This window comes from Falco cherrug, chromosome 1 (assembly GCF_023634085.1).
Source record: "Falco cherrug isolate bFalChe1 chromosome 1, bFalChe1.pri, whole genome shotgun sequence".
NCBI lineage: Eukaryota > Metazoa > Chordata > Aves > Falconiformes > Falconidae > Falco > Falco cherrug.
Genome location: NC_073697.1, coordinates 88,901,426 through 88,913,834, shown reverse-complemented (window position 1 = coordinate 88,913,834; position 12,409 = coordinate 88,901,426). Strand labels below are relative to the sequence as shown.

General features: G+C 62.9%; 1 protein-coding gene across 3 annotated transcripts; it reads right to left on the bottom strand.

The window, feature by feature from the left end:
- Positions 1-393: 393 nt before the first annotated feature.
- Positions 394-11,891, bottom strand: LOC102048790 (carbonic anhydrase 15-like). Of its 3 annotated transcripts, XM_055700950.1 has the most exons (10): positions 11,566-11,891; positions 9,524-9,718; positions 8,090-8,828; positions 5,182-5,378; positions 3,491-3,661; positions 3,147-3,307; positions 2,317-2,409; positions 1,893-1,959; positions 1,520-1,686; positions 394-891 (listed from the first exon to the last, which is right to left on the bottom strand). In XM_055700950.1, exons 4-10 carry the CDS (start codon positions 5,219-5,221, stop codon positions 673-675), a joined length of 918 nt encoding a protein of 305 aa, XP_055556925.1. In that variant the 5' UTR covers positions 5,222-5,378; positions 8,090-8,828; positions 9,524-9,718; positions 11,566-11,891; the 3' UTR covers positions 394-672. The 3 variants fall into 3 exon arrangements, with proteins under 3 accessions (XP_055556925.1, XP_055556924.1, XP_055556926.1); XM_055700949.1 differs by lacking the exons at positions 8,090-8,828; positions 9,524-9,718; positions 11,566-11,891 and adding an exon at positions 7,116-7,301 and having other exon boundaries at positions 5,343-5,378; XM_055700951.1 differs by lacking the exons at positions 8,090-8,828; positions 9,524-9,718; positions 11,566-11,891 and adding an exon at positions 7,116-7,157.
- Between the last annotated feature and the right edge of the window lie 518 nt (positions 11,892-12,409).

The following is a 12,409-nucleotide window of genomic DNA, read 5'->3' as shown; positions in this document are numbered from 1 at the left end:
AGCTGCAGCTATTTCTGCCAGAGTAAAATTAGCTCCATGGAAAAAGCCATCGGTTCCCTGCGACCTGCCCCAGAGCACTGAGTAGTGCTGTGGCCCCGGGGACAGCCCCGTCCCTACAACAGCCAGCCCCAACCCTGGGGAAAGCAGCAGGGCAGTGTCTGCAAGCACAGGGACTGCAAGGACCCTGAGCCACTTGCAGGGTCAGGATTTGGCCCTGGGAATCTGTTGCACCAGAAGGAGAGGGGAAGCCTCATGCCTGCCTGCATGGCCATGCATGGGGCCAGTATCCCCAAGTGCCACCCAGACACGGTCCCCCAGGTCCCTCCCCACTAACCCTGCACCCCCGTGCCAAGTACCCTGCCCCAGCCACATTGAAGGGACACAGAGCCAAAGAGGCAGCAACCCACAGCCGCTGGCAAGAACCTCGGCTTTATTCCAGCCCCTAGACCATCCTTCTCCCAGCGGCTGCCACCGCCCGGGTAGAGGGACATTGCAGGGCAGCTCCAGGCTTGCAAAGATCCAGGTTTGCAAAATCTTCACCAGCCAAGGTCCTGACATGCTTTTTTGTTATGTTTTTTTCCCATTCACCCATGAAAGAGATGCAGCACCTCCCTGTCACCATTGCAGCAGGGCGATGCTCATGCGGAGACCATTGAAAGGCTGGGTTAGACCCTACAGAGTTGATGAGAAGGGGCCAAGCAGGCCCAGGAGGAGCAGGGGGGACAGGAGGTGGTGGTGGCCCCCATGTGGGGACCCGCCACTGGCCGTGGCCGCCCTGGAGGCGAAAACCTTCCTGCTGCGGAGGGGCTGCGGCGGGCGGAAGTTGTTGGTCATTTTTAGGAGCGTGGAGCCGGTGGCCGGGAAGTGGAGGGTGCTGACGAACGCCCGCAGCTGTGCAGGGGGAGAGGCAGGGTGGGCAGGCACTTTGCTGGGCACCCTGAGCCCCTCCCTGCTTGTGAGTCCCCTCTCATGCTACCCCACTGCCGATGGTGCACGACCCATGGCGTGGCCCCACACCGGCACAAGTCCTCCCACCACCCCTCGCTGCTTTCCTGAAACCAGACCCGTAGGGTAAGTACATGAGGCAGGTCCTTACAGGGACGGGGTCTTGAGTTTTAAAGGAGTCAATTGTGTTTCAGTGCCTGTGCTGAGCACTTACAAAGTGGCTGGTCCATGACTGCCTCAAGGACTCGTCTACTAAGATGCCTGGGCAGCAGAGGAGAACTTCATCCATCCAGGCACCCACCCACCTCCTTGGAGCATCTTCCAAGCTCCAATGGGTTCACTCCCATTTCACCTTCTGAATACTTAGGCTGGGCAGGAGAGCTCTGTGGATGGGATTTCTCCTTGCTGGCATGTGGCCATGGCCTCATTACTTAACCCCCATAAAACTAATTGGTTGCCAGGAGCGTTATTACAGAAATGACTTTCCCTGTGCTGCTTAGGGGTCAGGAAGGGCAAGTAGATGGGCCACCCGGGGAGTCCGGCCTTTTGGACACGGGGCTGTGCATGCCAGTACCTGCTCCCGGCCGATCTCCACTGGCTCCTCAAAGACAGTCCAGACGACGACCTCGCTGCAGTCAGGGGTGGTGAGGGAGCCCTGGTAGCGGTAGTACCTGGAGAGCCAGCCGGCATGCGGCAGCAGGGTGCTCAGGCGGAAGGTGGAGGCCAAATCCACAGAGTCCCCTGCAGGGCAAGATGTGAGCACTCAGCCCACCCCGTGCCGGGGATGTAGCAGGGACAGCAGGGCCACCCTCAGCGGTTTCCCTTCAGCCAGATAGCCCCACGGTCTAGCAGGTCCCCCCCTACCCAACCCACTGGGGCACACCCCTGCCCTCCCACACTGGGGTCTCTCCCCGTTCCACCCCTGCCCTGACGAGGAGGGGACTCACCAGCATGGGAGACATTCCTCAGCCCTGCCACAATGGTGTTGTAGTTGGTGTTAGGGGTTTCGGAGACCTGCAGAGGGGGAAGCAAGCAGCTGGGGCAGGGCAGAGCCCGGGCAGGGCAGAGCTGGGTCATCCTGCACCACCGAGCATCCGCAGGCAGAGCCATCCCCAGCCCCACATCGCCGCAGAGGGGCAGCAGGAAAGAGCTCCCAGTCAGCACCCCCTTGAGCGAAGCTGGTGGGGGATCATGGCACCTTTTGCCACTGAGGTTCCGCAGCACCTCCTGGCCTTCACCCAGCCCTCCCGCCCACCCTCGCTCCCTCGGGGCAGCTGTGCAATGCTCCCCAAGCCGCACTGCAAGCAGCCTGATCCTGGGGCGCCCCCCCCCCCCCCAACCCACCAGCAGTGTGAGTCCCCACAAACCCACCTGGAAGAAGAAGCCAAGGACAGCCAGCCCGTTGGGATGACCCTTGGCCTCTGCCAGCGTCCGGTACTTGACATTGATGTGGACAATGTGCAGCTGGGGAAAGCACGGAGGGGCCAAGTGTGGGCAACCACCCCCAGCTGACCCCTGGCAGCGGGGCACTCGCCCACAGATCAACCTGGCCAGCCTGGGGCGGCCAGATGCTGAGCCAACCACCCCCCAGAAAAGCCCTCCCAGTCCCAGGTCCCATGGGCGCTCCTGCAGAGAGGCTGCTCGGAGGATCAAAGCACCCCCATGAAGCAAGCGTCCTTTGAAGGGGGTGCAGAAAGTGGACCAGCAGTCCCGGGGAGCCTGCCAGCCACAATACATAAATTTTGCTCTCCTCTGGCAGACAATTAATATTTTAGAGGCACAGAGCCTTTTTCACCCAGAAGGATCCCAGTGCGCTTGGCACAGCATGCTCCTGCACTCTTGCTTGCATTCACTGACTCAGCGTGCGGTCCCAGCAGGGTGCAGAGCCCTCCAAACGCCGCTGAGGGCCTCCAACAAGGCAGCTTAGCCCACACACGATAAAGAAAGACCTTGAGTCTCACATCAGCTGCTTTTTAACCACTCAGGTGCCCTGCGCAGCGGCTGCTTGTACCCCAGCACCAGCACAAGGCTGCAGTGATGGCGAGCACAGCCAGACTCGACAGTGCCACACCGCAGAGCCCTGGCACCCCACTGCATGGCACCCTCGGGACGCAGCAGCAGCATGCTGTCCTATCACACCAAGGACTCAGGGGCCACCCAGACAGGGCAATACAGGGCAATGGGTGCTTTTTCTCGCCTACCTCCATGGGGAGCTGGCGTCCGTCGAGGGTGTGCTCAGAGCCATTCCCGGCTGAGCTGCCCCAGTGGAAGTGGAGCTGCAGGGCACGGTACCTGCCGGGGAGGCCCCCGCCGCTGATGGCGATGTGCTCAGAGGCCGACTCACTCACCAGGCTCAGCATCACTGCGAGGGAAGCAGGACAGGGTAAGGCTGAGAGTTTGGATGCGGGACAGCCCTGGCACACCTGGGCTCATTCTCCCCAGGCTTCATCCCCGTGCTAACACAAAGCGGTGGTGGAGCTGAGCCCTGGCTGGGATGGTGCCCAAGGAGCCGGGGCAGGGGAGGGTGCCCACCTGCAGCACGCACCTGTGTGCCCATCGTTTGCCAGCCTCCACTTGCCCGGGGGAGCCTGGTCGTAGCCCTCAAAAAGGATGTCCCCAAGGCCACCGTCCCGCTGCAGCCGGCGCCTGTCGATGTTCACGGGGGACTGCTTGTCACCGCCACACGTGGCTTTCAGCTCCTTCCAGTGGCTGGGGCCTGCAGAGGAGGAGCAGGGGCACCGTGGGCAGCCACCCAGCCACTGCTACCCCAGGGGGGACACAGGGCCGAGGCTGGCCCAGCCAGCCTCAATGTGCTTGCTTGCATCCCATGGAAGCCACCCTCCTGCCCGGCCAACCTTCCTCCCTATTGATGAGTGGGGGCTTATTGCAGCCTCATCCATAATTCAGCAGGATTTCCTCACGGGGCCGGGGACTATATTTAGCCTGGCAGCATCGTCCATCCCTCCAGACTGCCACTAGTGAAGGGCAGGATTTTCTCCCAGCCCCTTCTGACTGTCCCTGCAAGAAAAGCCAGCTGTGGGGCCGCACCAGTCCCTGCCCCCCCACACCACAGCCCCTGGTATGGCTGCCGTGACACCCTGCTCCTTCCCCTGGTGGCCCAGGGGCAGCCCGGGCTGCCTGGGGTGTCAGCATCAGCAGTGGGCACTGCCAGCGGCTGGGCTGCAGTTCCACCCAGGGAACGGGAGCTCCCCCGATGTCACCAGCCCTGTTCACCCAGGGCACCCCCGGTCCTGGGGGAGCTCAGGGCATTTCTCCCCAGGCACCACAGGCTCTGCTCCAGCACACGCTGTGGTGGGGCAGCCTTTGGGTACAACCAGGCTCTGGGGGAGCTGTCCCCTGCTCAGCTGGCACACTTACCTACCTTCCTTTTGGTCAGACAAAACCCCAGACCCATGCTCACTCCCACCTCCTGCCCCCCAGGCTTAAGCCCTGTCTCCTTCCCTTCTTTTCTTGTTAGTCCAGGCAGCTTTTTGCCTGGAAACCCTGGGATCCACAGCCTGGCCATGCTGCTGCCTCCCCAGCTCCCCAGCATGGTGCTGCTGGGTGGCACCACAAATTACCCTGTGCCTTCATTAAGGGACCTCTCCCCGTGGCCCTGGTGTGGGCACATGGCCGGCTCCATGCTGCCCGAGCTGCTTCCCACCGGCCCTGCTTCCCTGCCAAAACCTGCCCTCGCCGCCGGCCTGGTGACATTAAATCGCTGGTAACACCAAGTGCTGGTCCAGCAGGGATAAGTGGAGCCCAGCGATTTACATGCACCGGCCACGGCCGATATGCCACGGCAGCTGGGCACGGGGCATGTAAACCCAAGACCTATAAAACAGTTGGGCTGTAACAGCTGATTAAATGCTCGTTGATCCTTAATTAACCTTTTACAAGCTATTTGCATGCTTTGAGACAAAGTGCCCCCAGCCATGCTTCCCTTCCCCAGCACTGGCAGGCAGGGCTTACCACCTGCCCAAACGGAGCCGTCCGTCCTCGAGCCGGGCCCCTGTGCCCCCAGGCCCCTCGATGCCTGCGCCTTGCTGGGGTTGCTAATCCATATTTTAAATCCAGGATTTAATTCGCTTCAGGTGAAAGGGAGAAGGCTGCCCCAGGAGCACCCAGACCTGGCTGGGGTGGGAGACCGGGGCCAAGCTGCTCCAAGGGGCTCAGGCACCTGTCTCCAGTCTCTGCACCAGCACGCCTGGAAGTGGAGCTCCTCTAACCACCTACCTTGGTGTGATATGGGGGAATTTGCCCTTTTCCAAGCCATGCTCCTGACTGCAGCCTCACTGATGCTGCTCAGGGTGCCCACAGCCAGGCTGTGGGGAGACGTGGGGGCCTGAGCCCTGCACAGCCCCAGCACACCCCATCCCGCACGTGGCACCACTCACCGCATTTGGGGTCCTGTGAGTCATAACACCACTGCCCTGCGGGAGAGAGGAGAGCTCAGGGCAGGCAACGGAGCCAAGCACCCACTCCCCAAACCCACCTGCAGCCGTGCCCAGCCCCCCAACAATGGGGACACTCCTCATTGCAGCTGGGGGTCCTGCTGGCACTCGTTTTCATCCTGGTTATTCTTGGCGCTGGTGTTTTCACACTCTCCCTGCCTCCCCCGGCCGCTCTACAGGGAAACCTCCCTCAGCATCACTCCAATCCTCTCCAAGGCGGCCAAACCTCGCTGCTTGCGGGGCTCCTTCCCCAGCTGCTGTGAGGCCATCCCCCCCTTACCCACCCTGGGGAGCCGAGGCAGCCCCTCGTCCCACACCAGATGCCTTGCCCACCCCCCAGCAGCCCTGGGTGAGCAGGGAGCTGAGTGGGGGGCTGCCGCAGCCCTCCCCTGGTGCTTCCCGTGGCTCCCGTGGGTGGACTGGCAGCAGAATGCGGTTGCGGGGGGCTGTAGCAGGCAGGGGATGGCGGTGGGCAGGCCTGTGCCCATGCTTCAGGGACGATGGCTTACCCCGTCACTCAGGGCTACCGAACTCCCACCAGCACTGCTTCCCCCACTCGAGGTGGCCACAGCAACCATGCACTCGATGCTGGGTGCTGGAGCAGCAGACGCAGGGAATGCTGAGGAGATGCTGGTGGGATGCTGAGGAAGCCAGAACCTGGCTCCTGCTGTCTGCACATCCACCCAGGGCCATCAGCTCTGCAATGGGAGCCAGGAAGCACAGCCCTTCCCTGCTCAGCTCCCTGTCCTGCTCCTGGCAGGAGGTACAGAGAAACCCGGAGCTGCTTGGGGCCAGCCTACATGAGTAGTCTCTGCTGATGACCAAGGGACTGTGCCAGTGGGCCGGCTGCAGGCGAGCCAAGCCATGTTCTCATGCCAGCCGCAGCCGCTCGGACCAGCGGGACAAAGGCAGCCCTGCCTGCCTCCACCTGTGCTGCTCGTGGCCCCAGCCTGCAGCACCGCATCCAAATCCTTACTACAGCGGTACAGGAGACACCAGCCCCAGAGGAGAGCTGGGATGGTGCAGGACTCAGAGGGTCCCCAGGGCAGGGACCTCGGGCTTTCCTTCCTGTCCAAGGGGAAGCCGAGTTCCTGGGAGACCCCCAGAGCCACATCCACCAGCCCTCACCCGACCTCGAGCATCTTCTGCCAGGAGCCAGGGTAGCGCTTGCTGCCACCAGCCTGACCCAAACGCAGGTGAGCACCCCAGTGCCTCAGCCCCAGGAGAGCAGCCCCAGTTTGCTCAGAGCTTTCATCTTCCTTAGTGGTTCCCAGTGGTGCAGGGCTGTGGGGCAGATGAGCCGAAGCCCAAGACCCAAATGCCCCAAGGGGACCCTGGCTGGCCTGGACACCTCCTGCCAAGTCAGATAGCCCAGGGTGGGCTGGGACCTCCCCAAGCCTGGTGGCACAGAAGGGACATCCACTAGTGGGGAGGAGGATGGCGGGAGGGCAGGGGACGAGGGCAGGGGACGGCTCCTGGGCCAGGCCAGGTGCCCCAGTCCCTACCTCCAGCCCTGCTGGTGCAGCTGCCCCCAGCACCCCGGCCCCACGTCACCCCCCAGCACGGGGGAAAGGGGAGGGGATAACCAGGGCTGGCACAGGCGACCACAGCCCCGCAGCCCCCGACCCCGGTCCTCTCCCACCGTGGGGACCCGCCGTGTCCCCTCCGGCCACCCCAGGTGCCCCGGGAGGAGGGCGGGAAGGCGGCGCATCTCACCTCCCGCGGCTGCTCGCACGACGAGAGGCAAAGTCAGAAAAGTTATCCCCAGCCCCTGTGTCCCCATGCTGGCGGCAGGGACAGGCACCGGTGGGCAGCGGCCCCGCCGCGACGCCCCGTCCTCCGCAGTGCGCCCGGGCCGGCGGCGGGGCTGGGCGGGAGGCAGCGCTGGCAGCGCCCGGCAGCCCGCAGAAATCCTCCGCTCCAGCCTGTGCACTGCTGTTAAATATTCATCACAAGGGCTGAGTTTTTAACTCCTCGGCTGCTAGGAGGGAGCGGGGGAGCGGCCCGGCCCCCAGCCAGCCCCTCTGTGCTGTGCCAGGCCCCTGCCCGGGATGCCAGCCCAAGGGCAGGCGGCAGGGACAAGGCAGGGGAGGGGGGGGCTGGAAATGCCCCCGGGTGCAGCACGGGCCCACTCCCCGTGGAGGGGTGAGGGGGTGGCCCCCCTGTGCCATCCTGCTCTCCGTTCCCGAAGCGGGGGCTCAGCAGCGTCCTCGCTGTGCCCCATCCTGCCCCCGTGCACGGTGCTGTGGGGCCACAGATGGGCCCCAGGGAGGCTGTCAGTAGTCAGAAGGGGCTGGGGGCACCAGCTCTGCCCCATCCCCTCCCCACTCCTTGCAGGCACATGCCATGGGACAGCCTTACCCCCACCCCCAGCTTTGGCAACCCCCCAGCCAGCAGCGGGTCCTGCCATCCCCCACGCTCCCGTTGGGGACCTGATGAGGGGCAGGCAGTGCCATGGGGACCACGGGCCGAATCCAGCTCATCCCTGCCAACAGAAGCCCCTCCCTGGGCAAAGCCCAGCAGGCACCCACAGCACCCCATCCGCAGGGCACAGGTGGTCTCCACAGCCATGCTATAGGGGATCCCCTGAGTCACCAAGGAGCAGCACACTGGTGGGATAGGATTCAGCCCTTTCCCCTCCAGCTGGCCCAGGCAGGTGGGCAGCACTGGGGCAGGAGCTCAGCACCCACCTGGGCATCACAAGAGCCTGGTGCAGGCACCCCATGCTGGTGGGTCCAGGTATTCAGCTCCTCAACAAAGAAGCAGTGCATGCTGGCCCCATTGCACCCATCCTGGCAGGTTCCACGGGAGCCAGAGCCTTGCCAGCGGAGCTGAGCTCTCACAGTGGGCAGGTGGGAAGGGGGTGAAAACACAGGAGCAGAGTGTTGTCACGTTCTCCTAAAATATCTCTTGCCATCTTCAGGCAGCAGTGAAAGGAGGCCACAGGGCCCAGCCCGCAGCTCCTCTTGCCGGCACTGGGCCCTGGCCGGGAGCGATGCCTGCCAGGATGAGCAAACCCGGCAGCAGCACAAGGGCAGTGGGAAGAAGCCTCCCGCTGCCAGCTTGGCCAGCAACGGGCTCCGGCTCAGTGGAGCTGCTTGGCTGCCACATGCTACGAGGGGACAACACACCCGGTGGGACATGTGCTCGGTGGGGTCTCTTCACAGCATCTTCGTCCCCCTGCTGGGCAGAGCCAGCCCCGGGCAGGTGCCTGGGCAGCACGGAGCCATGTGTTTGGGCACGGGTGCGGGGCACAGAGGAGGGCAGCAGTGCAGGGCTCCCCCAGGCTGCTCTGGATTTGTGCCATGGTTGATGCTTGGCCCCTGCTCCGGGGATGAGGTAGTTTGCAGAGGGCTGCGATCATCCTTCCGGAGCAATCCGTAAAGGGCAGGCAGGTGAGGCGGAGGGTCTCACCGAGTCCGCAGCCTGCTGCAGGGGAGGAGAAGAGCTGCTCCAGCACCCAGGGGGGAACCAAGACCTCCCTTGGAGACGTGAGCCCACCAAGTGGCACAAGCACCCCCACCATCTGCCCGCAACAGGACAGCCCATAGTGCCAGGCAGTGGAGGGGAAACAGCAGACCCTTGGGGCTCAGGAGCTGATGGACCCACCATCCCTGGGTTATTCGCCCCCAGAGCATTGCCCAGGATGGAGGTGCCCACCAGGACGTTCTTTTAAAGTTCTCAGGCTTCTCCAGTGGTGATTTTGGCAAGGAGGGCAAGAGCAGAGGTGTCACCACAGAGACCGCATGGCTGGGAACGCCAGCGGCACCATACTGCAGCATACAACCCAGCATGTGACGGAAGCGAGTCCCTTGTCCTACTAAGGGCTCTGCCAGGACAAGGAGAAGCACATCCAGCCGAGGGACCCACAACCACCCTGTGTGGCTGGAGGGGAGTGGAGAGCCATGATGGGGCTCAGCATGGCCCAGCCACGGGGCAGGAGTGGAGCAAGGAAGCAGAGGGGGCTACAAGGCACAGGGAAAGGCAGCGGCAGCACTGAGGTGCTGTGCCGTACCCTGCTCCCTCCCATCCCCAGCTGCCCTGCTCCCTGGGGTGCACCACTGGCTGCTGGCACAGGCACCAGGCAGGAGCAACCTCCAGTTTCTATAGGAACCAGATCAAACCTTAAAAGAGCTGCTCTGTACTTGCCGCGGTGGTGGTGGTGAGCTCACAGCCGATCCTACAGCTCTGTGCTGTCCTCCTAGGGAGAGACCACATCCATCATCCTACTGCCATAGAGCCGGGAGGTGGGTGAATCCCTGCAGATGCACGTAGTCACAGCACAAAGGGCAAGAGCCATAGCAGGGGAAAAAATACCGCTGAAAAATAAAAATAGTTACTTAAGCTGCAGCCATCGATCAGTCGTGGGCATGGTGCCACCCTGCTGGGAACCCCCACCACGTGCACCGTCAGCAAGCGCTGTACCAGCACGCAGTGGAGGTGCCAAGAACAACTCCTGGAGGTAAATCCCGCGCTGCCACCTGGGAGCCTGGCCAGTGTCCTGGGTTGACGGGGACAGTGACAAGACAAAGGCTTGAGCTGCCAGAGTGTGGTTCGCATCACCCAGGGATAGGTCCACAAAGGGTTGTAGGCATCCAGAGAAGCAAGTGCAGTGGGGCAGTGAAGTTCACTGGCAATAAATACTCCAGCCACTTCTGATTTTCCATGAAGATCTTTGATCTCCATAATAAACTGCTGCTAGCCCAGGCAGAAAGCCGGGAGCAGAGCAGGGAGCACAGCAGAAGCCCACTGCCGGTGCCGGCACAAAGCAAGCACTGTGGCTGGCAAATGTGCACTGGCCACACGCCACTGCACAGCCCCTTCATTCATCCCATGCCCCCACCACTGCTGGGGTCTGTGACATCTCCCCCCCACAGCCTGGCACCCCCCGGGGTCATTGCCAGCACATGGCCCCTACACGCGTCCAACCTGTGTCCCCACGTCCCTGGCATCCTCTCAGGGGCTGAGCGCCCTGGACATGCCGCACTAAGCATGGGTACCAATTACCCTCCCAGGAAAATGCATTTTAAGCTGGTAAAAGCTTACAGCTGAAGGCTGACCAGCAATGCCCCTGCCACAGCATCCAAATGTCAATGCTGACAGCCGCTGCCCTGCCCCCCCCCGCCCCCCCCCCCCCCCCATGTCCCTGGGGAGCAGTGGTGAGCCCCGAGAGCGCTGGCTGTGCTCCAGGCACTCCTGGCTGCAGCATCACCCCCGACCCCAGGCAACAACAGGGCAGGAAGGAAAGGCAAGTTGTATCTGCACAGGGTCTTGCAGCACCAGCAGAGCCCCACGCGGTCCCTGCCAGACTGAGCCCCTCCGAGTGCTCACAGCCTCAGGCAGCTGCTATAGAGAGGCATTTGTCCCCCCAAGACCAGCAGCGAAGGGTGGGCTGCATCCCATCGCCCTCGGCTGAACCGGCATCTCGGCATCTCCCAGCCCACGGCGGAGGTGAGGTGCTGGGTCCTAGGGGCTGCACTGGTTCGGGTCCAGCAGTGACGTAGGCAGCTGCGGCGACAGCTGCCCTCTGCGGGCACAGGAAAGGGAGAGCGGAGCCCTCTGCGGCACCCGTGGTGACGATGACACTGCACGCTGGACGGCTTTCAGCGATGAACGCATCCTGCGGCCACGAGCGGGGCACAGGGACAACCCAGCCATGCTGCGGGGACTTGTGCCGCAGCACTCGCAACGAACACTGTGAGCCCGGCAACTCATCAAGAAATGAGTGAACGTTTCCAGGACCTGAGCTCCCAGCCTGGAGCGTGGGCAGGCGACACCGGGGCCAGGTCTGGCCCGTGCAGAATGGAGCTGCCACTCTTCCCCTGCACCCACACCCAGCCCCTCTCACGGCAGGCTGGGACCAGGAGATCAGTTGTTAATTTTTCAGCTAATTCCCCCAGGTAAAGTGGATTTGACTCTGCTTGGCTCTGGAAAATGCGATTGCAGCGCTTGATTGCAGCACTCCTACTGCAGGCCATGCACAGGGCTGTCTGCAGGCCAGGGGCAAGGACACAGGGGCTCCGCAGCCCCGCACCCACTGCCCAGCCGGCTCCAGGGGCAGGTAGGTGCCAGCAGCACAGCTTTACCCACTGCAAAAGGCCCTCCAGCCAGCACACCGCCCACACCAACGTTTGGAGTCTCCAGTCACATCACTCGAAGTACGTACCACTCAAGAGGTGACTTCCACAGCAAACACCCAGCAGCACCGCCGAACACACCTCGCCTGGACAGAAGAGATGCGACCGTTCGCCTCAGACCTGCTATCACGCCACCCGTACGCCACCAGCCTGCCAGCTCCAGCCACAAGCCTGCACAGCCGTTTGAAGAGGCTGATTTATCCAGCAAGCTCTTTCAGGAGGGTATTCCCCGCTATCAGCCAGCTTTGTTAAATAATTGAGTGTTACAGGCTCTCTCTGGAGAGGCAGCACCACCTCGCAGCTCGGCGGAGGGGACAGGGGCAGGAGAGCCCCCCCTCCACCACACACCCCAGCTCGCCTCCCTGCCTGTGATGTACGGCAGCCCGGGCTGGTCCAAGCAGAAATGCCACGTGCAGTGCATCGCCCCGCAGGTCAGCTGGGGCTGGCGCCAGATGGGAAAGCCCCTGCACACCCAGAACACACCACCAACCAAAGCTCCTCCTGCCACCCCAGCACCGTCACCCCAGCACCCTCCCGCCAGCCCCCCTACCACACAGGAGGTGTAACACACGATGAAGGAAAGGGTGGAGGTACCCAAAACCTTCCTCCAGAAATCCAATGTAAAGTTTGGAGCTCAAATTTTGGAATAGCTGAAGAGGGAAGGACAGTGGGACCTTGCATCAGGCCTCTCCACCAGCCTCCCCAGTGCCTGCTGGGCACCCAGAGGCAGCATGGCTCAGTGCCAACACTGTCCCCCCTCTGATTTCACAGCAGCCACCGACTGTTCATTGCCAGTAGCCTGCTGCCCCACACCGGGAGCTGGGGGTCTGGACCACCCCCTCCCATCCAGCACAACCACCTGACCCTCCTGCC